This window comes from Ambystoma mexicanum, chromosome 9, assembly GCF_040938575.1.
Source record: "Ambystoma mexicanum isolate Mex_15411 chromosome 9, UKY_AmexF1_1, whole genome shotgun sequence".
NCBI classification, from domain to species: domain Eukaryota; kingdom Metazoa; phylum Chordata; class Amphibia; order Caudata; family Ambystomatidae; genus Ambystoma; species Ambystoma mexicanum.
Window position 1 is genome coordinate 256849603 of NC_090931.1, and position 25800 is coordinate 256875402.

The 25800-nt window shown below is 49.2% G+C and overlaps 1 protein-coding gene across 3 annotated transcripts in view; it reads right to left on the reverse strand.

Annotated features, from left to right (window-relative positions):
* LOC138487934 (40-kDa huntingtin-associated protein-like) overlaps nt 1–25800 on the reverse strand; it is a 567453-nt gene that overhangs the window by 126820 nt on the left and 414833 nt on the right. For all 3 annotated transcript variants that reach the window (XM_069614571.1, XM_069614572.1, XM_069614570.1), the window contains one exon: nt 25513–25577. In XM_069614571.1, coding sequence (XP_069470672.1) covers nt 25513–25577 — 65 coding nt within the window. The remainder of the gene's footprint in view (nt 1–25512; nt 25578–25800) is intronic.

The following is a 25800-nucleotide window of genomic DNA, read 5'->3' on the forward strand; positions in this document are numbered from 1 at the left end:
GAATTTGCAGTAGTATATTCTGAATTCTTTCTTCTGAAGGAAAGGTCAACCCCTCCTGGGTATCCAGGATTGCTCCTAGGAATTGTTTTGAGGTGCTTGGCACCAGGCTTGACTTCTTCTCGTTGATTGAGAAGCCTAACTCGTGTAGGAGGTCGATAGTCCTTTGAATGTTTGTCCTGCAAATTCCTGGGGTTTCCCCCGTTATGAGCCAGTCGTCCAGATAAGGGTACACTGGGATTGCCTCCCTCCGTAGGTGTGCAGCTGCCACCGCCAGTACCTTGGTGAATACCCTTGGTGCGGAAGCTATCCTGAAGGGCAGTACCTTGAATTGGTAGTGGCGACTGTCCACCTTGAAGCGCAAGTACTTTCTGTGCGCTGGGAACATGGAAATATGAAAATAAGCATCTTTCATATCCAAGGTTGCCATGTAATCCCCCTTTTTTAGGAGGGGGATTACCTCTTGTAGCGTGGTCATACGAAATTTTTGGGGCTTGACATACTTGTTGGCAGGCCGTAAATCCAATACTGGGCGCATTGTCAAGTCTTTCTTTGGAACAAGGAAGTAAGTTGAATAAATACCCTTGTTTACCTGGTGTCCCGGGATGAGTTCTATCGCGTCCTTTTGTAGAAGAATGGCGATCTCCTCGAGGAGAATCTTCTGATGTTCTAAGGAGTGTACTCTTTGTCGTGGAGGATGGTTCCGGGGACGCTGCAGTAGCTCTATACAATATCCTGTGGATACTGTTGACAGCACCCATCTGGCTGATGTGATCCCTTCCCAAGCCTGGGTGAAGATTGAAATGCGTCCCCCTACTGGGGTTGCGTGAGAAGGGACCCTGAACTGAGCGTCACTGCTTTGGTGGAGGCGTGCCGCCTCCCTTGCTGGGGCTGCCTCTGCCTTTACCACAACCTCTCCTATTACCTCTGCCGTAACCCTGGGTAGACTGTTGGTTATTGTTCCACTGTGTACCCTGCCCCTGGGAATAGTTAGATCCTCTCTGGGAATTTTGGCCGCGTGGGCGACGAAAATTACTATTCCCTCTCTGGTTAGGGTGTTTATTGTTTAACTGGCCAAGGGACTTGAGTGTCTCATATTCGCCCTTTGCATTTTTCAGTGCGTCTTCGACCGCCTTACCAAACAACAGATCGGCTTCCACCGGTTTGTCCAACAATGATGCCTGTGTTTCTGCCTTAAAACCAGACTGCCGTAACCACGCATGTCTCTTGATAACAGTACCTTCTGCTATCAATCTGCCTGCGTTGTCCGCGGCGTCGAAGGTTGCTTTCAAAATGCAACCAGACACGGCTCTACCCTCTGCGGAAATCCGAGCTAATTGGCCTTTTAACGGTTCAGGAGCAGAGGCTATGAGAGCCGCGACTTCTTCCCACTGATGGCAGTTGTAGATGGCCAACAGGGTGGTGGAGTTAGCAATCCTTGCTTGATAGGCGGACGTTGAGGCTACCTTCCTGCCGAAACCGTATAGTTTTTTGCTCTCCTTGTCGGGAGGAGCTTCTGACGAAGACAAGGGTGTCCCAGCCCTCTTACGAGTGTTGGTGACAACTAGGGAGTCTGGCTTTAGATGTCCTCTTATATAGAGAGGGTCAGACTGTGCCGCCCTGAAAAGTTTTTCAACCCTGGGATTGACTGCTCTGGTGAGGTTTGGGTTCACCAGGGACGGATCTATTCTCCGCTGAATGGATTTAAGGATAAGGATGGTCTGGGCAACAGGCCTCCTTTCTCCCACTAACTCTTCTGCGAAGTCCCTTTCCTCCTGTACACCGTGGGTCTCAATGTGGAAATGTACTGCTGCGCGAGCGAGAACCACATTTAGGAGGGGTTGGTTATCGACCGGGGAGTCGGTAACCGGGGCTTCGGTCTCTACTGGGGAATCTACTCTGTATGCTTCAGGGTCATCCTCTTCTTCTTCCTGGACCTCATCATCCCCATAGTAGCCCGTCCCGGTTTACTCTTCTATCATACCAAATTCTTGGTCTCCACAAAAGGAAGCCTCTCCTTGATACCGTGAGTATGGTGTTGCGTAAGGTTGTACCTCGAAGGGTTCAGACCTCATCGGGGTTTCAAACCGGGCCTTCTTACTCGGGGGGATAGGATCAGTAGAGCCTGAGGGTGTGGCCCCTTGTGGATCATACGAGAGGAAATGTTCTGGATTTTTATCATAAAAATCAGCCAAAGAAGACATTCTTGACATGACCCTATCTATGTCTTCACTGGACCATTTTTTGGAACTGGGAATGACTCTCTCAGCAAGTCTATGGGATTTATCTTGAGTTGCTTTGCTGGTTGTGGACCTATCAGCAGACCTGGGCTTGTCTGTCTGTTTAGGGGGGGTGGAGTGTTTCACAGGTGTGGAAGAATGTACAGGTAGTTTCTTCTGCTGTTTTCCCCCCTCCCCGTGCGTAGAAAAATGTTTTCCCTGTCCCTTAGTGGCTCTGGAGTTTTTCGACGCCTGGCGTCGAGGATCGGGAGAGGTTTCCCTGTCCTTCAAGCGTGGGGCCTCGCTGGCTTTAATTGCGGGCTCCGACTCCTGGAGCGCGGCCTGGGGTGGAAGTCGTCTTCGTCTTCCGACGATCGAACTTCTGTTAGCCTAGGGAGCGAGGCACTCTTGGCAAGAGTGGATGATTGCCTGGAGTCATGCGGCGATCTTGATCGAGAGCGCCCAGAGGACACCGAATCGGACCGTTCTGTCTGTGCCTCTTTCTGAGAGCTCAACGTCGTCGAGTCTCGGTTGGACTTAGTGTGTTTAGTGTGTGTAGTATGTGAAGCGCTTGTGCCGCCGGGGGTCTTCCCCATAGCCGCCCTGCCGGACGACCTTCCGAGGTCGGGGACCTGCGCTCGGCTGTCTTTCGACGCCGTAATGCCCTCGCCGGCCCAAAGTACGGCGTCGCTGCCATCGCTGAAGGCGCCCTCCGCTGCCATGGCCGCCTGCCTGGCGTGGTGGGCCCAACGCTTCGTCGAACGGTCCTAAGTGTCTTAGGTTTAAACCTACTACACGCTCTGCAGTTCGCTTCGGGGTGGTCCCTCGGCAAGCAGAGATTGCACGTGGCGTGCCTGTCGACCCAAGGGTATTTGCGATTGCACTTGGGGCAGAATTGAAAAGGGGTACCCTCCATACGCACCTTGAGGCAGCGGGCTGTTAAGTGTAGGAAATGTATAAGGTGTACCTATATAGAGTGTAGAGTATGTACCACCCCCCACTCTCCCTACTTGCAGGGCCGAGGCCAGCGGCCTACCAGGCCCGAGCCGAGGCCAGCGGCCTTCCGAGGCCCAAATCCGTCGTGCAGCAGCCGACGGTCGATTTCTTCTCCAGCCGGCGTCGAGTGTCGAAGTTCGACGTTGGAGTGGGGAAGGATGTCAATAGATTATTATTTTAAATTTTAGCAAAAGTATGGCTAAGGCCAAGGGACTCCGCAAAATGCTTCCGACCAGTATGGCGGGAAAAAAACAATCTGAGGATCATAGACGCGTGAGGGATCTTGGGTACAGTGGACGTCACACTAGGGATAGTATTACTGGCACGCCCTGTGTCGACGCCCATTTTCGAGTTTCGAAAAACAAACTAATACTCCGCAGCTTCCACTAGATGTCGGCCTATGCACAGCATGTGATCTAAGCAGATTCCACAAGCCTCAGAAATATATATATATATATATATATATATATATTATACAGGCAGAAGTAGCGACCGTGTAGTTATGGTTAAGTTGCTAAACTCATAGAAACTGCACTTTTCCGGCGTCTTATAACTTTGCTCCCCTTGGACGAATCCTCACCAAACTTTGCAAAAAAAAAAAGAATATGGCCTGCTCTGAATTTTTTCGTCAACTTTGGTGAGGTTTCATGCAGCGGGGTGGGGGGAGGAAGTTAGAGAGGGTGGGGGGTCCCAAACTTTTTTTGGGAGCCCCCAAAAAAAAATTTTTTTCCCCATTCACAGACTGAATGGGGACAAACTTTGCACATGCCTACAGGCTAAACGGCTGGATGGAATTCCACCTAATTTGCGGCAGGAGCGGGGGCTTAGGTCAGAAAGTGTGCTTTTGTGTCTTTGGTGGAAATTGGACCAGTACTTTTGGTGCAAAGGACTGAAATGTATGTCCCAAAAAAATAGTGATATCTGGGTCCGCTCGGTGGTCCCATTTCCCTTTTCGCTCCGTGGACAGAAGTGTCATTGGCATGTGGTACGGCATGCTGTCTGAGAACTTTGGACGCAGCCGGTCGTTGGCTGGAGTGAAGCGTGCTCTGCGTCAACATTTTTTGGCAAACGCCGCCACAGTGTATCGCAGGCTAGTGCGCCGGCAGAAGGGACTGCAAAATGTACTGTACGCCATGTGTTGGCGGCAAGAAGGGAGGGAAAGGGCGGGGGAGTGAGAAGTGGTTTAAGTGACATATGTAAAAAGATGGAAGAAAACGGAGGAGTGGCTGCAGTATACGTGTGTATTGCGCCAATTCGCAGTTACCTAGACAGGTGATTACTTTGTGTGGTGATTGGAGGCAGCTGTCGTAATGGCCCGATAGCTTCTGCCGTGACTTGTTTGTGGCGACCTTTTTCAGTGGTGAGTGGTGGCAGGTGATTTTCAGAAAGGGAGTGAATTGCACATGACATAGGTTGGGTGGGAGCGCGGGTGGCTGTGCTCTGCGGATGGATAGCGGTAGTTGGGCACATGGTGGCGTGCATGAAGTTGCAGTGGGTCTGTTGAAGGATTAGACTATTGGGTGCATGGCAGAAGGCTGTAGACCGTAGGGCATGCACTCAAGAGGCTAGGGCTTGAGCACACCCCCCGCACCAATGCATGTCTGACTCTGCATCCGGTAGAAGGTGGTGCTTGCATAGTGTGGTGTATGCACATTGGTTGGAGTAGGGCCAATGTTGCGAACAGTATGAGGGTAGGTTGGCAGTGAAACAATACTTTGTGAATGGAAGTGGGTACGGCCGTAGTATGTAAATGAAAGTGCACAGGGGTGCAGGAGACAGTGTTTTATTTGTACATTATGGTAACTGTTGCAAATTTTTCCTGCAAAGCTCCATGGCGGTGCACAGGTTGGGTAGGAGTGCTGGTGGCAGTGCTCTGTATGTGGATTGTCGTAGTTGGTGACATGCACGGTGGCATTAAGTTGCAGTGGGTGTGTACAAGGCTTAGACTATTGGGTGCATGGCTGACTGAAGGCCATAGGCCATAGGCCATGCACTGAAGAGCCTAGGGCTTCAAGTTTTCCATGTGTGGTTGGCGATGGAGCAGTGAAAAGTCACGCAGTGTGGGCACTGGGTGCAGTGTTTGCATAGTGTTAGTATGGTAACGTGTATGGTTGTAGGGCAGCTTATATGTGCTTGGATAGTGTGCCGTGTGCAGATTGCTTGGAGTATGGGCAATTTTGTCAACATGTTGTGGTTAGGTTGACAGTGACACAATACTTTTTGTGGGGAAGTGGGGAAGACAATAGTATGTGAATGAAAGGGCATAGGGGTGCCAGAGACAGTGTAATGTTTGTACATTATGGTAACTGTTGCATTTAACGCTGCGCATATCCATTGCGGTGTGGAGGTTGGGTAGGAGTGCTGGTGCCAGTGGTGCGTATGTGTATAGTGGTAGTTGGTGACATGCATGGTTGCATTACGGTGCAGGGAATGTGTGCAAGGAGCACACCCACTACAGCAATGCAGGTCTGATAGTGCATCAGGCACAGGGTGGTGATCTTTGGGAAATGGGTATGGAGCACATTGTAGACGTGCTACAGCAGCACAAGTGAGTTGCAAAGCGTGTACTGTGCGTTCCATGTTTTTGATGATAGTTGCAACATGCTACAGTATTTGGTGTACGGTAGGAGATGGTGCAGTGAGAAGTTGTGTAGTGTGGCCACAGGGTGCAGTGTTTAAGTAATGTGAATACGGAAGAGGGTATTGTTGAACTGCAGCTTATATGTGCTTGGTTACTCTGCTGTGTGCAGATTTATTGAAGTAGGCCCAATGTTGTGAAGCTGTTGTGCATAGGTTGCCAGTGACACAATACTTTGTGAATGGTAGTGGGTAGGGGTGGTGCATGCAGTGGTATGTTTGTGGATGCTACCAATTGTGACACTTTTTAGTGAATGGGTGTTTTATGGTGTGGGGGAGTTGAGTAGAAGTGCTGCTATGTATGGTACGTTGTGCATAATGTTAGGTGCCCCCATGGTCGCATGCATGGATCCATAGTGTTGAGGTAGGTGTGAAAAGGGCTGCGCTGTTGTTTGCATGGCCAAAGGTGTGCTGGGTGCGCCTCAGGATCTTTGTGGATGCTGCAATCATGCATTCCTTAGCAGGAGTTTCTGGTGGAGGGGCTTTGGAATCAAACGGAACGTGAACTGAGAGTGTTTGACTGTAAATATGGAGTGGTGCACAGAAGTGATAGTGTGCAATGCAGAGGTTTTGTATGTGATTGCTGCATGCGTGTTTGAACATTTGATAGCAGCCAATGGGGGAGTGCTGCAAAAATGCCAGTGCAAAGGGAAGAAGTACTGTATGTGCTTTACTGGGCAGTGCACCTCAGTGTAGATGGGAAAGCGCACGTGCCACATGCAGCCATTATGAGCACGGTGACATGGAAATGGAATTGTGGGAAATAGGCAATTAGGTGTTTAGGGTGTGGTTGACCAGAAGGGGCAGTACCATTTCATCCCAATACAGTGTTGTGAGGTTGGTGGAGAGACGCACAGTGCTTATCGTTGGCGATACCTTTGTGGGCCATCTGCACAGGTGTTGTGTGCAAAGAGGCGTTGCTGGTAATTTCGGGTTGGAAGGAATGGACGCTTTCTGGGGCTGTCAGGGTAACTGCAGTTTCAGCGGGATGGTTCGCTTTTGCAGATATGTGGCGTCCACCACGAACGTTGACTTTTCGTGGTGCACTATGGAAGTTTACATTTGGGTTACATGTCATGTGGACCATTAATCTGTCACCTGTAGAGGTTGCTGAACGCAGTGATGCAGATTTTTCCTACTGCCAAGGTCGTTTTCTCATGCATAACACCAAGAAGAGTATAAATCCATGACGGTGTAATTTGTCCCCAGCCAGAGCTCGGAAGGTGTGTTATAAACAGAATTATGCATGAATTTATGCAGAATGCTGGCATGTTTTCCACCCACTATGAGATCATGAGGTCGCAAAACATGCAGTGGTTCCGTAGAAATGGCATTTATTTGAGCACCATTGGCAATGGCATTTTCTATTACACTGTGTAAGAAGCATTGACCAGAATGTGGTAAAAACGTGAGGAGAGGCAGAAAACGCATATACAGAGAAAAAACACAAAAAAGTTGCTTGCATGCACATAAAAAATAAAAAGAAGACTGGCCACCAGGGGGCGCGCGGATGAGTATCTCTCCTGCGTGAGCTCCGTCCCTGCGGTCCCGAAAAGCGGAATGAGCCCCCGCTGAAGGATCCCCCCTCCACAAAAGCTCGAAATTTTGTGATCTGAACGGACCCCCCGCAGCTGAGAAAAAACCCGACGAAAATCGGACCCGCTTTGACCGAGAACTCGGCAGTCTCAGAAGTGCCTAACCGCTGCGCCACAGAGGGCCCGAAGTCTGGCGTAGTCCGGCCCGTGCGATAGGCGTTACCCGCGGTGCGCATCTGTGCCCTAAGCTTGTGGTGGTGATCCCTCGCCCGCGTGAGACAGCGAGCCCAAAGACTCCCAAGGATACCGGGCGACTGCACGGGGTGAGTGAGAGACTTTTACGCAAAACTCCGCGGTACCAGAGCCCGCGCCTGGCGGTGCCGCGTAACACGCGTGACCCTCCAACCCTACCGCTCCCTGCACAACATACTACGCCGGAGGAAGAAGAGCGGTCGGTTGGACTTCCTCCAATTGCGTACCCCAGAACCACACATATCCTCCGTTTAGGGCCCGCAGAACTGAACCAAGGAGCTGTCCCACATCATACGAAGTGCTGGAGAAAGGAGACAATACGGATCCCACAATCTGAGCATCCTCATAGAGGGTAGAGCCTCCTGCTCAGGGGCGTGTGCCTCCTCTAACCAGGATTGTATCGCATGGACCTACGCCACAAACTGGCCAGATTTGCCTACGAACCGTACGTCTCGCCTTGCGGATCTAAAGGTGCAATGACCACGGACCCATCAGAAGCGGGTGCCGCCGCCACCAAAGGTGACATCGCCACACTTTTGAACGAAATAAAAAATATGGCAGCTAACCTGGGCGGCAAGATCGACAAAATCACTCAGGATGGACAGATTCGAAGAACGCTTGGAAAGTGTGGAAAATAACCAGGCCTCGATCGACACCCTTGAGGTTCAGATGGACGTACGGATCCGAAACATCGAAAAAAGAGAAGTCGAGGCGAGGCTTAAGATGGATGACTTAGAAAACAGAGAAAGGAGAAATAACCTCCGCTTTTTCGGCATTCCGGAACGCGAAGGTGAAACTGAAAAAGATCTCAAAGACACCATCCACGACATCATTAGAATATTGACCGCCGATGAAGACATCGACGAGCCCAAAACCGAACGCATACATAGAGCCGGTGGACCAACCGGCGGCCCGCGGTCTGTTCTGGCCAGGTTTCACCCATACCAAGACAAAGCTAGAATTCTGGAGAAGGCCAGGTCTGGAGGCCCGCTCACAATGGGAGGCGCTCAAATCACCATCTTCCAAGATCTATCCTCGTTAACTTTAGCCCTGAGACGCCTCTGCAGCCCCCTCACGAAATGGCTCAAGGATCAGGGAACAAGGTATAGATGGGGATACCCCTTCTCGCTTACATTCGAGCACGACAGCAGGAAAATAGTTCTACGCTCTGAAGACGAGATCAAAGACTGCATCGCCGATCTCCTCGGTGCAGACCCGCGGAGCAAGGAAGGCGGCGACGACGGACGACCGGGATCGCAGTGGGAGCTCCAGGGCCCGAGGCGCAAGAGGGTAAAGGGATCGAGAAAGTTTAGACGCCCCAACAACACCCCCGATCATGATTAACCAAAAGAAACCGCGCTGGAATTGTGCTAGCTACAGTCACATCTAAAACACGTGGCACTGTCTCCCACGAGGGATGCAACATACCGGAATCACACGCTGCGGACAGAGCACCCCCCAGGAATGGAAGATGACGTGGACTCATGTGGAAAGTCCTGAAAGCCACACGTAACGTTGAAACTTTCATATGTTTATTGTTATTACTGTTAAAATTGCATAATGTTTGGGGGAAAGGGAGAAGAGATGGGGGCTCACCCTTAAGCTACGATGGTAAATTTGCTCGGGACCATAGGTCCACGGTCCCCACTGATGGTCCGCCGACGGACTGCAAATTCTCATCCAGTCTGTCCCAGACGCCGTCAACAGGGGAGAGAGGTAACGAACACTTGGGACATGTACAGATAACAATAAGTTTGCTTCGAAGTATCACAGCCAAGATGACACAGGGCACCCACTTGCCCCTCTGCTCGCTGATGGTGAGAGACCCTAGTCTCCAAACCGCTGATGGCATCACATGAGAAGTCTAAGGGCAAGGGTCTCCTCAGAATTGGGACTATCAATGTGAAGGGACTGAACTCCCCTACTAAGAGATCGCTAGTGCGCAGAGAATTCCGAAGATCCGGCATTGACATTCTCCTCATACAAGAGACGAAATTTGCCAGAGGAGAGGAGCGAGCGGTCCTGGGGAATCGGGGTGGGCGGGGGGGGTTTGGAATTCTGGGGCTCTGGCCCACTCAGAAAGGGAGGGGTTGGGATCCTCATCAGGAAAGGAGTAGGCTTTGAGCTAGAAAAGACCTGGTCGGATGTGAGTGGACGAACCCTCCTGATAGTGGGGAAAATCGCAAGAGTTCAGGTCACGATCGCTACCATATACTCGCCTAATAACAGGCAAGCTGCATTTCTTCGGAAGACGATTCCCAAAATAGTACTAGAGACTGCAGGCCACCTCATTATAGGAGGCGACTTTAATCAGTGTGTGAACCCAACTGTTGACTGGAAGCCAGGCAACCACGACACGCGGGCCCAGCATAGGAGGGATCGCACTGAATTCGCTGCCATGATGGAACTTTACGATCTACCAGACGTGTGGAGAAAACAACATCCTGACGAAGGGGGTTTCACTTTCTACTCGAACCCCCATCGCACATTCTCACGCATAGACTATATATTCCTCGCACCTGACCTTGCAAGGTCAACAAGTCATACCAACATTGTCCCAACAACATGGACAGATCATGACATGGTCCTAGCAGACGTCGACTGGGCCGACCTGCCTGCCGCTGGGGGATCCTGGCGATGCAACGAGTCCCTCTGGACCGACGCGGCGTTCAGAAATGAAATGGAAACCGAGATCGAAGAATATTTCAAGATGAATGACAACGGGGAGGTCTCCAAACAGGTGATCTGGGAAGCGGGGAAGGCCACGTGGAGAGGTATATTAATATGTGAGGGCTCCTCTAAAAAGAGCGTAAAATTGTAGAAAACAAACTCTGCAAAGAAATATACCAGCTGGAAGCAGGAATAAGAGACGAAACGACGGTGGACTCCTCCAAACTCGACATGGCCCAACGTAAAAGAGAGGAACTACGGCTGTTAGAACATGGCCAGGTGGTGCGGAAGCTACAATTCCTGAAACAGACATATTATGAGAAGGGGGATAAGGCTGATGCACTCCTAGCCGCCAGGCTCAGGGAAAGGAGGGAAGAACGCAAGGTGAAAGAGATAAAAGAGCCCAGCAACCCCGCGATACATCCACCCCACTCGATACCCGAGAGCTTCGCCACCTTTTATGAAAACCTATATACCTCTGAGCTGCTTGCGGCTCACCCCGATATATCCTCTTACCTGTCCCCAATTACTATGCCCACAATATCACACACAGAGTCCGAACTCCTCGATAGCCCAATAACCGAACATGAGACACGAGAGGCGATCAAACGGCTTACACTGGGGAAGTCACCGGGCGAGGATGGTTATACGGCAGGCTTCTATAAGACCTTTGCCGAGCAGCTATCACCCTTTCTCACGGAGCTCTTTAATGAGATGAGTTTTGGGATCGCACCAGATTCCTTTAAGAAAGCCCTCATAACTGTCATCCCTAAAGAAGGTAGGGACCCAAAATTATGCGGGTCATACCGCCCCATTTCCCTCCTCAACCTCGATGCGAAGATTTACGCACGAGTATTGGCAGCCAGACTGGAAACTCTAATGCCTAATTTGGTCCACCCTGACCAGGTGGGATTTATCCTCGGGGGGCAGGGCGCCGACACCATGCGTAAAACTCTACACCTTGTCCACGCAGGGCACAGTATATCAGATGACCCGGCCCTCCTATCGATTGACGCAGAAAAAGCCTTTGATAGGGTGGAATGGGATTTCCTGGGTGCAGTACTCCAGAAAGTAGGGATAGGCTCAAAATTGAGTGCGAGCAATATACACCTCTCCCAAAGCATCAATATTTGTGAACGGGGAATATTCCAGATGGTTTGAATTGCAACGGGGGACCAGACAAGGATGCCCACTCTCTGCGATCCTGTTTGCACTTTCCCTGGAGCCCCTAGCCCAAAAAATAAGGAACGACCCCCGAATAGAGGGAATACGCCTGGGAGGGACGGAATACAAAGCAGGGCTGTATGCTGATGATATCCTTCTACACCTAACGAAACCGATGAGCTCCATTCCACATGCCCTAAATCTAATAGAAGAATATGGCCGGTTCTCCGGGTTTAAAGTAAACATGTCCAAATCCATACTCTTTCCACTACGCGGTACCCCAGATGATAATGACACCAAGTTCCTCCCCTTAGGACTCAAGGTAGAACACACAACATTACGATATTTGGGCATACAGATCACCAAAACCCTAGACGAACTATATGAGGCTAACTTCCCCCCGCTCCTTCAAAGCTTTGAGAGAGACCTTGAGAAATGGAGCAAACTGACGATCTCTTGGTTGGGGCGCATCAATGCCGTCAAGATGGTATGCCTCCCCGTTTCCTCTACCCCTTTCAGATGCTACCGATAGAGATACCCCAAAAATTCTTCGTGGATGCCCGTAAGATCATGCTGCGGTTCCTCTGGCAGGGAAAAAGACTGAGGATCTCTTATGACATGCTTATTCTCCCCAAGGATAGGGGTGGATTAGGGCTTCCCGATTTGAGAAAATACTACAATGCCACTCAGTTGCGCTCCTAATCCCACACTTCAGAGACCACAAACACCTGCAATGGGTCCAGATGGACAACCACTACTTGTCCCCCGCAAAGGTGGCAGAGTGGCTGTGGTCGCCATACCAACGGGTCCAGAAGAGAATTAAACACCACCCCATACTATCCACCATATGGGCTATATGGCGCACTGGGAAAGAGATGCGCGAAGTCACCACCTGGCCATCCCCGCTCAGTCACTTGTGGTCTCCTAGCATAAATGACCAAATCCCGTTCCAGTCATGGTACGAGGCAGGACTGGAGAGGGTGGGACACCTCCAGAAAAAAGATGAGTTTATCACACTACCTGACCTGACAACGGCACTGGGGATAGGCACTCTATCGACATTCCACTTCATCCAGCTAAAAGGGGTGTTAACGAGAACCGAATGGAGGGAAAAACTGAAGAGATCTTACCGCCTTTGAGAAACTCCTAGACTCTAGAGCGGAAATGAAAGGCCTTATCTCAATAATGTACCAAACGCTATTGGGTGCAGGCGGCGGGAACACGGAACTCCTTAGGGCCAGATGGGAAAAAGACCTAGGCGAAGAGATACTTCCCGAACAATGGGACTTAATGTGCAGAGCTGCACCTAAATCCTCCATATCCAACCAATATAAGCTGCATGCAATAAAACTCCTACACCGATGGCAATATGATCCGATTCGACTCTCCAAAATGTCCCAGTCCATGAGCCCAAAGTGCTGGAGAAATTGCGGAGAAACTGCCAACTACTGGCACATGTGGTGGAGCTGTCCGCACATCAAAGTGTTTTGGACTGAAGTCCTGGGATGGATCAAAGAAGTAGATGACATCCATAGAGAACTTGACCCACTCCTTGTTCTGTTTGGCCTTGAGAGAGTTGAGGAGGATTGGTTCCGGGTCAAAGGCCTGGCTCCCCAGCTATTACTGGCTGTGAGGGCCCTAATAGCAACCAAGTGGAAATCCCCTCAGGTTCCAGGTAAGACCGAATGGATTAAATTGGCCACGAGCATTCATGTAATGGAAACAATCACTGCCTCCCTGCACAATAAATCAGTGAAATGCGAAACTCTATGGATGGACTTCATGAATACATATATCACGTCTACTCATGACTCCCAACCAGAGGAGCCCCCAAAAAAACCCGACCGAATGAAGCCACACCTAAGGATCACTACAAAGGTTGAGACCATGGTACTATCAGATGCGACACTGTGTCAATCATATGATACTAACACTTTTGTCAAACTATTATACTTGTGAGATACACTAACCCAAGTGGGGGAGGGGGGTGGGAGTGGGCTTTGGCGAACAGTCGATGAGACTCTTCCAGACAACCGGGACTGTCGCACTACCAAGAGATTCTAGTATACTGTTTTTACTATGCACTGTTTGTTCGACTTGCACCTCTGGCAGATGTATGATCTTGTTTGAATACTGTTTGCTTCTTTTTGTTTCTCGTAAAACCAATAAAGCTAAATTTAAAAAAAAATAAAAAAATAAAAAGAACCTTTATTAATCTACGATGTAAGAACCAATCCCCTAATCCCCTAGCCAGCTTGATATTTCTTATACTCTGCGTAGTGAGGGTGGCTGACATGGCAAAACGCATTGTGTTGACTGTAGGTGAGCCCTTTGTCATAGATCTGCACAACTATGCCCTGGAAAGACACTTTGACAGCATTTTTGGTTTGGTAGGAGTGGACGCACTGTGGAACACTGTGTATGAGTGCAATTTTGCAGATATGCATGCACTTTGCGAAGACCTAGCCACTTATCAAGCAGTAGATGTTATCGTCATCCACTACGACGGCATGGGTTACCTGGCTTGCTAAGATTTGTTCTGTAGACTGAGGAGATTGCTGGATGTCGTGAAGACGCTTTTTCCCACCGCCAAGGTTCTTTTTTTCTCATCCATAATACCACGAAGAGTAGGGGCCACTGCTCATGGATGTTGTTCCGAGCCAGACGCAGGAAGTTGTCTCATCAACAGAAGCATGTATACTTTTTTGTCCGCTCGTGCACTGTTCTTCTGCAACAATGACCCGATTAGTTGTGGAAATGCAGAGTTTTCTAAGAAAATTGCATTTTGTTGTCACCCAATGGCAGTGCAGTTTTGTTTGCCCGTCTACACGATGCAGTGAAGAGTTTACTGTACTAATATGAGCACAAGAAAACACAAAAGCAAATAAAAAACGAAAAATGTGTTTCTGTAGAAGTATCTAAAACTTTTTTTTTTTAAAAAGGCTCTTCTAAAAGCTGCCTGTAGTCCGAACTCCCCCTACCCTCGTTATTCCCCCACGCCCGCACACAGCACGAAAGCCACATCCGGGGATTTTGCGGGTGCCAGTCATGGAAATGGGACTGTGGGGATTGTCCAATCAGGGGCTTAGGGTGTGCGGCAACAGGAAGAAGGACTCCTGCTTCACTCGGGCCTGGCCCTCGCCATACTTGGGAAACCGCACGTGCCACATTCAGCAATTCTCACCATGCTGGCCTATGGAAATGGGACTGTAGGGATTGTCCTGTCAGGTTCTCAAGGTGTGCGTCACAGAAAAGCATGCCAATAGGACGAAGGACTCCTGCAGCTTTACTGGGGCGCGGCCCTCGCAGTACTTGGGGAAAGGCACGTGCCACATTCTGCGCTTCTCACCATGCTAGCCAATGGAAAAACATGGCAGGACGCACAATTTTCATTGTAGGCGGTGCCTTTGTGAAAGATGAACAAGTTACTTATCTTACCTGGTAACGTTCTTTCGATGGGATGTTCCTAATACGTATTCCACATCTATGACAGTAATAACCACAGCTGTGCTGCTTCGGAAAATTTTCTCGGCATAGGCGTCCTGCGTCAATGACGTTGATACGCTGTCCCTCGAGGGCCTCCGTTGAGGGTCGACGTCACCGGATGTTATATCTAGGACGCACAGCGCCCGTAGCCTCAGTTGTAGTTTTTTCCCCCAGAACGTGTGACACCAATCTCCTGCCAGTATGACTGCAGAAAGTCTTGCGGAAACGTAAGCTGTAATCCCATGAGAAATTCTGTAGAGGGGCAGGCTGGGAGGGTTCGATGTGGAATACGTCGGAGGAACATCACATCGAAAGAACATTACCAGGTAAGATAAGTAACTTGTTCTTCAAGGGGATTGTGTCCTCCGATGTATTCCACATCTATGACAGACTCCCAAAGCAGTACCAAAGTATGGAGGTGGGAAAAGAATTTTGAATTTTAGAATGCCCAATCAAATTGCTGAATAGAGGACTGCCTTACCAAAGGCCATATTATGCCCATGGATGGAGTCCAGGGAATAGTGTCTCACAAAAGTATGGACAGAGGCCCATGTGGCTGCTTCACAAATATTGCGAATAGGAACGCCCCTCTGCAAAGCAGTGGAGGCAGCCACACCCCTAGTAGAGTGAGCCCGTAAGCCTACTGGAGGGTCCTTACCCCCCAAACGGTAACATTCAGCGATCGTCAAAATGATCCATCTAGACAACGTCTGCTTGGAAACAGCCTGACCTAAACGCCTTCCAGCGTATCCAACAAAGAGCTGATCGTCCACTCTGACCCGGGACATCCGTGAGAGATAGAAACTCAAAGCTCTCCTAGGGTCCAACCTATGGAGCCTCTCCTCTTCCTTACCAGGATGCGGAGGAGGATAAAACGCCGGAAGAATCACCTTCTGGCTTGAATTAAATTCCGACACAACCTTCGGAAGAAAAGAAGGACAAACCCTAAGGACAACCCTATCCTTATGGAACACCGTGAAAGGTGGCTTGGCGTAAAGTGCCTGCAACTCACTCACTCTGCGTGCGGAAGTAACTGCAACTAAAAATAGTCTTAAAAGACAACAGTCTCAGCGGGCAAGAATGTAAGGGCTCAAACGGAGCTCCCATTAAGAACTTTAGAACCAAATTCAAATCCTTTTAGAAACTGAGAAATCAAAAGTAATCTTAAAATAAGAACACTCCTCAGACCAGCGCTTAAAATATTGACAGCGCCGCCAGGTAACCCTTAATGGTACCCATTTGCAAGCTTTTGTGGGCTAACAAAAGCAAGAAAGACAGAACCAAAGGAATGGAACATTGGAAAGGATCCACATACTGTATCCTGTGCCAGTCGCAGAACTTTCTCCAACGGCAATGGTACAGGGATTTTGTTGCTGCCCTTCTGGCTGAAAGCAACACCTCCATCACGTCCTCGGGGAGGTCCCAATCCTTATACATCAGCCTTTCAGATACCAAGCATGAAAGCTGAGAGACTTGTCCGCTGGATGGAGAACTCGACCACCCTCCTGTGAGAGCAGATCGTCTCGGTAGTGAAGACGGCGTGGAGGGCAGATGGACATGTCTAGAAGGTCCGGGTACCACGCTCTCCTGGCCCATGCCGGAGCAATGAGGATCATCCGGGAATCGAACCTCTGTAACCTGTGCAACACCTGCGGAATGACGGTGACTGGAGGGAACGTGTACAGCAGTGGGACGCGCCCACTAAGGTTCCTCTTGGAGGAAATTCCCGCAAACAGAATCTTTCGCACTTCCGGTTGACACTAGTGACGAAGAGATCCACTTGTGGGGTTCCCCAAAGGGCGAAGATCTTCAAAAGAACTTCCTGAGCCAGCTCCCACTCTTGAGAGACCGCGCTCTGCCTGCTCAGAGCGTCCACCGCCACGTTTTCGTCTCCGGCCAGATGAACTACTGAGATTGAAATTTCCTGCTGGATGGCCCAGAACCAGAGCTGCATCGCCTCCCTGCATAACGGAAGTGACCCTGCCCCCCCCTTTTTGTTGAGGTAGTGCATGGCCACTGTATTGTCTGTCATAATCAGGACATTCTTCCCCCGCACAGACGGCAGAAAAGCCTTCAGGGCTAACCTGACAGCCGGCAGCTCTAACAGATTGATGTGGAGTCTGGACTCCGATGGGGACCTACGGCTGCTGGCTGTCAGCTCGTTGGCATGAGCTCCCCAACCCAATCGTCATCTCCAGCCCTGGTTGCCAAAACGGAGCACCTTTCATCAGATTTCCTTCGACGGCCCACCAAAGAATATCCTGTGCGACCGAGGGCGGAATCTGAATGTGATCCAACATCCTGCCGGAGAACTGCGACCACTGCATCTTGAGAGCCCACTGCCGAGATCTCATCCGCAGCCTGGCCTCTGGCACCAGGAAAATGCAGGATGCCATGAGGCCGAGGAAACTTAAGAACTCGAACGTCGGGAGACTCTGGGCATGTTGAAACTTGTCCACCATCTGCAGAATGTGATGAGCCCTCACCTGGGGAGGCAAACACTGCCCCAGGAATGTGTCGAGCACTGCTCTGATGAACTGGAGCCGCTGGGTAGGTGTCAAATGGGACTTCTTTAAATTGAGGGAGAAGCCCAGCTTGTAAAGGGAGTGGCAGGTGACTGACAAAATGATCCAGGGCTTGCTCGGGAGAGCGCGCCCTGATCAACCAATCGTCCAGGTAGGGGTAGACGTGAATCCCCCCTTTCCTGAGATGCACTGCCACCACCACCATCAGCTTGGTGAAGACCCTCGGGGTGGAGGTCAATCCGAACGGCAGGACCCGAAACTAAAAATGCAAGTCGCCAACCGCGAACCTCAGGTACATCCTGTGCTTGGGATGAATCGGCACATTAAATTAAGCATCCTTGAGGTCGAGAGACACCAACCATCCTGAAGTTGAAGGGCCTGGAGGATTTGAGAAAGAGTAACCATCTTGAACTTGTCCTTCCTGAGGAGCTGGTTCAAACCACACAAGTCCATGATGGGTCTCAATCCTCTGTCTTTTTTCAGGATAAAAAAATAAGGGCAATACCATCCCTTGTTCCTCTCCGCTACAGGCACCAGTTCCATGGCGCCTTTCTCCAGCAGGGATAGGATTTCCTGCGCAAGGAGCGGATCCGGACGCTTCAAAGAGAGCTTCCCCGGTGGATTGTCGTGAGGCCTCTGCCGGAAAGGAAGACAGTAGCCGTGGGCTATGATTTCCAGAACCCACACATCTGAAGTAATGGCACGCCATTCTACAAGATGCTGTGCCAGTCTTCCCCCAACCGGCGAACCATGGGCAATGACCTCATGACTGAGCGGAAGCGACTGCGGCAGTGCCTGAGGGCAAGGAGGCAACTGCCCGAGCGGCTTTGGCACCTCGAGTACCTTGCTTTCCACCTCTGGTGCTCCTACGGTGGCCCCTTTGGCTGGCAGCTCCTCTGGATCTACCAAAGGAAGAGTAGTATCGAAAGGAACCTCCCCTCCATTGCTGTCCCCTAGGACGAAAAGGCGGAGGTTGTCATACTGCAGCACTCACTGCAGCTTTGGAGTTCTGCAACCTCTCAAGGCTCTTGTCAGCCTTGCTGCCAAAAAGATGGACACCATCAAAAGGCATGTTGAGAAGCCGGGATTGCACATCAGGAGCAAACCCCGCCTTCCGCAACCACGCAAACCTGCGCATCACGGTGCTCGCCACCATGGACCGGCTGACACAGTCTGCCACATCCAGACCCGACTGAACGGATTCACACATGGCATCCTTGCCATCTTGCACGAGGGCTAGAAAACCATCCCGTTCCTCCCCTTAGGGAATATGTTTAGCCTCCAAAGATGCACAATTCCACAGAGTGTGAGTGAATCTTGCCAAGGCACAAACGGAGTTGGCTGCCTTTAAAGCCATACCCCCAGATGAAAATACTTTCTTCGCCCAACCATCAAAGCGCTTGTCGTCCCTATCAGGAGGGATGGTAGGGTACGCAACCTGCTTCGCTGGGGCCATAGTCGCCTGCACCACCAAACTCTCCGGAGTAGGGTGCGTAGACAAGTAGCAGGGGTCACCACTGGCTGGACAGTATTTTTTCGGAAGCGACCTATTCACTGCCGGGAGACTCTCCGGAGCAGTCCAAACTGGCGCCACCCTTCTTTGCAAGGTCATATGAAATGGCAACACCGGGTCAGTGGGTGGACCTTGGTCTAGGATATCTGTCAGATCATCGTGCAGAAAATCAACTGGTGGAGCAGACCACCCCAAGTACTCAGTCACCCTTGACATGAGACGCCTATAAGAGGACTCGGCATGTGTACCAGGCTCAGGCCTACCAAACTCAACCTCCGGGGAGGTGTCAAGACCACTGGCGTCATGTAAGGACGGACGTAGGTCTTCCATTTGGCTGTGACCAGACAACAGGTCATCAGGAACCTCAGGAGGTACAACACCCTCCTCATCCGACCCTTCTTCCACCTCTGAAATATAATCCAAAGGTTGGAATAAATCCAATCTGGACGAGGGAGCAGGACTTAAAGAGAGCCTTCCTCAGAGGCACCTCTGGCAAATTCTCCTCAAAAGGCATTGAGGGTGCCAATGGAATCTGCGTCAAGCGAGGCACGATGACTTCGACAACTGCTTCGAAGCCGGAGCCCCGAGCGTGTCCTTCGACGGCTTCGGCGCCGATGGCGTCGACAACTTCTTCGAAGCCGGAGCCTCAAGAGAGTCCCTCGACGGACATGGCACCGGCGGCGTCGATACCTTCTTGAAAGGCCTCACAGGCTCCGACGGTATTGACGGAGTCGAGGACCGGGACCTGGCCCGGCTATGGCGATCAACCATGTCCGATCGGGACCCCGACGGCTCCCAATGATTGCGCCGACCCCCTGAGCCCAAAGGCGTGCGAGCGGTGGCTCTAGCTCGTTCCTTGCTGGCTTCTCGCGAAGGCGCGGACGGAACGGTGCCCTGCAATCGAAAATCGCCATCATCTCTTGGCAGAATGCGTTCCATTCGGCCGGCGATGAAGACTTGGTGGGACAAATCACCCGCCATCTGGCGTAGTCCTCCGACAAGAACAGGGAAGGCGACCGGTGACGGCGCTTCAGAGAATGCCTAGAAGAGGCAGAGGAATGGCAGGACCCATTCCCAGACCGAGACCCCCTGGATTTACGCCGATGCAGAGAGTCACCCCTCGAGTCGTCGGTCGAAAGCCCAGCAGATTTCGATTTACGGGGTTTAGAAACCCTACCTACCGATAACTTCTTCCGCTCCCACAAGGCCTTCGATGTCGGGGACTGGCAGTCATTGCAGTCGTCGGTGGCGTGGCTCTCGCTGAGGCACCAGAGGCAGACGTCATGCGGGGCCGTGATGGACATTTTGGCACCGCAGTCCTGACACTTTTTGAAGCCCGACTTCAAGAAGAATCAAGCGTGCCGATATTTCGAAGCGAACATGTTCGTGGAAAAAACGGAACTGAGGCTACGGGCACCGTGCGTCCTAGATATAACATCCGGTGATGTCGACCCTCGACGGAGGCCATCGAGGGACAGCTTATCGACGTCATCGATGCAGGACGCCTACGCTGAGAAAGTTTTGCGAAGCAGCACAGCTGTGGTCATTACTGTCATAGATGTGGAATACGTCGGAGGACACAATCCCCTCGAACTGGTCGTGTATGCCTTCCAAGAAGGCTTTTTGGCAATTTCGGTTTGGGGCGAGTGGAGCCTTTGTGTAGGAGCGTGCTATTTTAGCGGAGTGCTTGTAGAATGTCAACGCATGGCCACTTCTGGACCTGTACATGTTGTGGTCGTGCACTTTGGAGCCTTCTTTTTGGGTTCCAAGCCTTGTTCCCGTGTGTACCATCAACTGAAGAAGATGATGAAAGCAGTGCAGCACATTTTTCCCACTGCCAAGGTCCTTTTCTCATGTAGTCCCCCGAGAATAGTGTGGAACTATTGCAATGATTCCTGTCGCCAGCCTGAGGTCAGAAGGGGTCTCATCAATAGAAGCACGTGTGACTTCTTGAGTGCTGCTGGGATGTTCTCCTGTGAGAATGACATTTGTTCTCGATATATACACCTTTTCAAAGGAAATGGCATGTCTTTGTCGACCAGTGGGAATTACATTTTCTTTCATAATCTACAGGCTGCAGTGAAGACCCTATTGTAAGAATGTGAGCGGACGTTAAAAACACAAATACTTATAAAAACTGCAAAAAAAGGTGTTTCCATGGAAGCACCTTAAAAAAAACAAAAAAACCAAAGGCTCTTTTAAGAGCCGCCACAACTAACAATGTCCCCTACCCTGGTTGAAAGATATTCCCCCACTCCTGCGCATGCACAGCACAAAAGGTCAGCGAATATTGTGATAGTTAAAGAGTGGCATGTGTTAGATACACCCCTTTTGCAGATGACGCCCATACAAATGGGCCTGTACAGGCTATGGGATTGGTCAATTAGGTTTATGGGTGTGGTGTGTAGGCACACACTGTGGTACACAATGTATTTGTCAACAGAAATGCAGAGGGTGCGGTTATGGCTGTGTGTTTCAAGAGCCACAGCGTGCAGGTTTTTGGGGAGTTTGCAATACATTGGCTGAAAGTGAATGGAAAACACTGTGCAGTGGCTGCTCATTTTGGAATCTATCATGTGGATGTGTAGTGCTATGCAGTCCCTACAATGAAGTGACTGATTCTGGTTTGTCCGTGTGACACTTTGGTGACACGCAATCAAGCCAATATTATTGTTGTTCATTTTGGAGGGAAAATTGCACAGCATGTTACATGAGTTTCAGTGCCGTTTGCGTTGAAGGGGGCACTTGCCCAGGACATGCGTTTGTTTCTGATCTCTTGCATAACTTTCTATCGCATTATGCAGATACTGATGTGGCCAAGTCATTTTCAATCTGGTCTGCAAATGGAGCAAGCGCAGTACATTGCCTTTGTACAACATGTGCCAATGGCATACTTCAAACATGATAACATGATGTTTAAAAGCACAAACAGTTTTCCCCAGTTATAACGTTCATCTTACTATGCCTGCCATCCTGATTTATGCACACCCCATCCAAATTGCCTTGGTCCCCTTCTTGAAAGTAGTGAAAAAATGTTGTAGTAAGTGTTGCGCACTGACACTCTTGAAAACGCTCTGCAACACGTAAAGAAACCTCTTTCTACAGAGACCCCCTTTCTAACCGATTGAACTACAGTGTTTTGCACAGTGCCATGCCTCCCATCCTGCATCCGTTCATTGGCAATTCCATTGTTCCTCTCTATAAGGTGCTTTCCTTAATTACCTTTTTTTCTTTGGAAGTTCATTTCCATTTATTATGGTATTCTGACACACGCCACAAAAGGAACAGCAGCAAAGGCCCAGTACAGAAGGGGCAGCACTTGCATGGATATTATAGGGGACATGCCGAGAGACGAAATTAATGGGTGGCCTTCACTAACATAGGCACAGTCATTGTCATGCTGCTGGAAGGACCCTTCCCATGCACTTCCAAGTACCTTCCCTCTGTAGAGTAGCACGTTGCAGCACACTGCCCTTTGCCGGGTAAGGGTCTATAGTGCGGCATATGGTCTGCAAGGATGTTTTAGAGCTCTGCTGCCCTACAGGAGTGTCCCTCTTGTTGCCCGCAGCATATGTGGCAAATGCTGTACATGAAATTACCCTACGTAATTGTTGGAAGGGCGGTAGACTGCCCACTGGTCTCTTGTGCTTTCATTTCAGTTGTCTTCACATGCAGTACAAACACTTCATGCTACGCCATTAGTCTTAGGGGTAGCATTCTCGCAGATGCATACATTGTGGAATACAAGATGTTTACAACAACGCGAAACACAGCTTCATTACGTGGAGCAGGAAGCCATTTATTCTGTGCGGCACATGCAGCTACAGTACTTTCTAACCACCACTAAGATTGTTTGCGTTCTGCATATTGTACTGTTTGCTTACTTGCCTTTACATGCACTGGTATTTGCGTGACCAAGTCACAGCAGGTTTGCCTTTTTGCAGACTCACTGCAAACTGTCCGACCTGCAGTTACAGGTTTTCTTCAACTGTTGGACCCGCAGGCGACCTCTTGACACTTTCCATCACACTGCTCAGTGCATACACGATGTGTCTTGATCACGGGTCATGAAAAGGCAAGCAGCACATCAATCAAATTAATGCAACATTTAACACGCCCATATTACACTGCAGGTTGCTGTTCCTTGTTTACCGGTGGGCGTCATACAGTCAGGCATGCCTTAGCCACGAATTGGTAGGTTTGCAGAGCCACCCACGTACTCAGCAGGAGTACTTGAAATGCAGTAGCCTTCTGTATGAATCCATAGTACTGGTGATACGGCCGGTGTTACCAGCACACAGTGCATGACCTATGCAAGGGTCTAGATGGGGAACGGATACACGTGCGCTTTCACAACTACTTAAAAGTGCATTAGAAGATGCAGACATGCGGCCACTAATGGAGTCCTACTGATACTTGCAGTGTGATTGCACATACTCCGACCAGAAGGAGTCTACCTAGGAAACGTCCATATTTCTCATCTGTACTCATCTCGGCCAGTACTGCGCGACACAGATTCACCATACAATTTTAACACAAAAAGAGAAACTACTCAAACATATCAACATTTACCATGTACATCTGTAATTGCTAAAATACACCAACACTATTCGGAAAAGGAAGGGGTAGCGCAAATTGATACATACACCAGACAATTTGGCCTTTTCACACGTTAATCATGAGGGCAGCCAAGGAATCAGTAGCAAATCGTTGTTAATGGGACGTTATGGTTCCGTTGTAGTTCCAAACAGCTATCATCTTTACAGAAAACACTATGCTAAAGCAACGTAGTGGTTACAGTGTCCTACTAAAAATCTATGAAATTCGCTAACAAAAACATTGTTAAAGGGACGTCATGGTTAAGTTGCACTACCAAAAACCTATGAAATTCTATGCAAAAACGTTGTTACAGGGACGTTATGGTTACAGGTAAAACCAAAAAACCCCAGAAATTCGCCAATTATTTTAAGATAAGCAACCATAAATGGCACCACCAGTGTGCACTGCAAGGACTAACACCCATGACATCAAAGATGCCATCACAAATCGCATCGATGACATCCACTGATGACATCAAATGTGCATATACTGTTCATGGAAAGCCTCCATAAGGGATTGTTATTGTAATGGTGGCCGAAAACTATCTAAGATCATTGGAAGAACTATCATGAGATAGGTAGTTCATTGAGCAATGCATTGCTATACACACCATTGTATTGCTCATGTGGACACGTAGCCATTGTCTGCACCACGCCCCATAGAAGTGTAATCTTGAAAACCCTTCCCATGTTACATAGTGAAATCATGACTGCTTTCGTTTTAGAGTTTTGGGTACTGTGAAACATGTAAGAGATAGCTACCATTGCCTTAATAACTACTTAATTGCACTACTGCACAGAAAACATGTAGACATGTAGACACCACAATGCATACAAATATGAGTCTATACGGGGAAAATATAGTAGGCAAACAACAAGCAGTATTACCGGAAAGTGTTCATAACATAACTGATTACCTGCATGCACAGAAATGATTGCTGTGTTTTACGCTTTCTTCTTCCCCTATATCTATATATATCATATGATGTGAGTGAACCCTGAGGAAGGTAGTGCAAGAACATATGAGAAGGGTGCCATACACAAAGGTAGCAACTTTTGAATTGTTACTTCCTGACTGGTACTGAAGAAAAGCACCTGGCCTACTTATGTCAGTGAACAAAAAAAGGGGCAGCCACACATGTGATGTCATCAGTGATGTCATCAATGCGATTTGTGATGGCATCTTTGATGTCATGTGTGTTAGTCCTTGCAGTGCACACTGGTGGCGTGAGTTATGGTTGCTTAGCATACCATAACTGGCGAATTTCAGGGGGATTTCGGTTTTACCTGTAACTATAACGTCCCTGTAACAACGTTTTTCCATAGAATTTCATAGGTTTTTGCTAGTGCAACTTAACCAGAACGTCCCTTTAACAATGTTTTTGTTAGTGACAGATATATATATATATATTCCTCACCGTAATCTTATTTCTGATGCTTGTATCTGCTTAGATTCACAAGCTATGCATAGGCCGACATCTAGTGGAAGCTGCAGAGTATTACAGCTTCTTTTTGAACAAGAGGCCAGACTGAGTGTTGTTTAAGCTAAGAAAAACTTTTCACTTATATTTTTCATTTAAATGATTCTCTTGTGTGATCAGTGGAGCCCTTCAGTTTCACTTTGTGAGATGTCTTGTCGGCTGAAATAATGACCTGATGCTCAGGGTTAAGGAGCGGTTGCAACTGAAAAAGACAACCTCTTCGCCCATCCAATTATTTTTTCTAGGTTGTATTAGCAACAGTCAGAAGAATGAGGAGATCATTATTAAAATGGCTCACAAATCCTGGCACTACGTCGCACAAATAGCATAGGCCAGCACATGGGCCATTTATGATATGCTGCAACAATGCAAAATCTCACATCATAGAAAAACACAATCCAGTAGCCTCACTTATAAGTGACACATGAGTGTTGTTTACCTGTAAGAGCATGAGAAGTAGCACGCGGGAGACTTCACATCTCACAATCACATCCAGGAAAGCTCCTGCATTAAACAAGAATGAAAGTGAATGATAGGCATGGTATACTGGAGAATATATGACTGGATTTACAGGATTAAAACATTATACAATACTATTTAACTAGAATATGTTCATATGTAGTGGTTGGCTGAATCATTAAAATAATAATCTATTCAGTTCTGCACTTTCATCCTACAATCACGGTTTCCATTGAATTAACCGGCACACTCAATATTGTTATGGCAG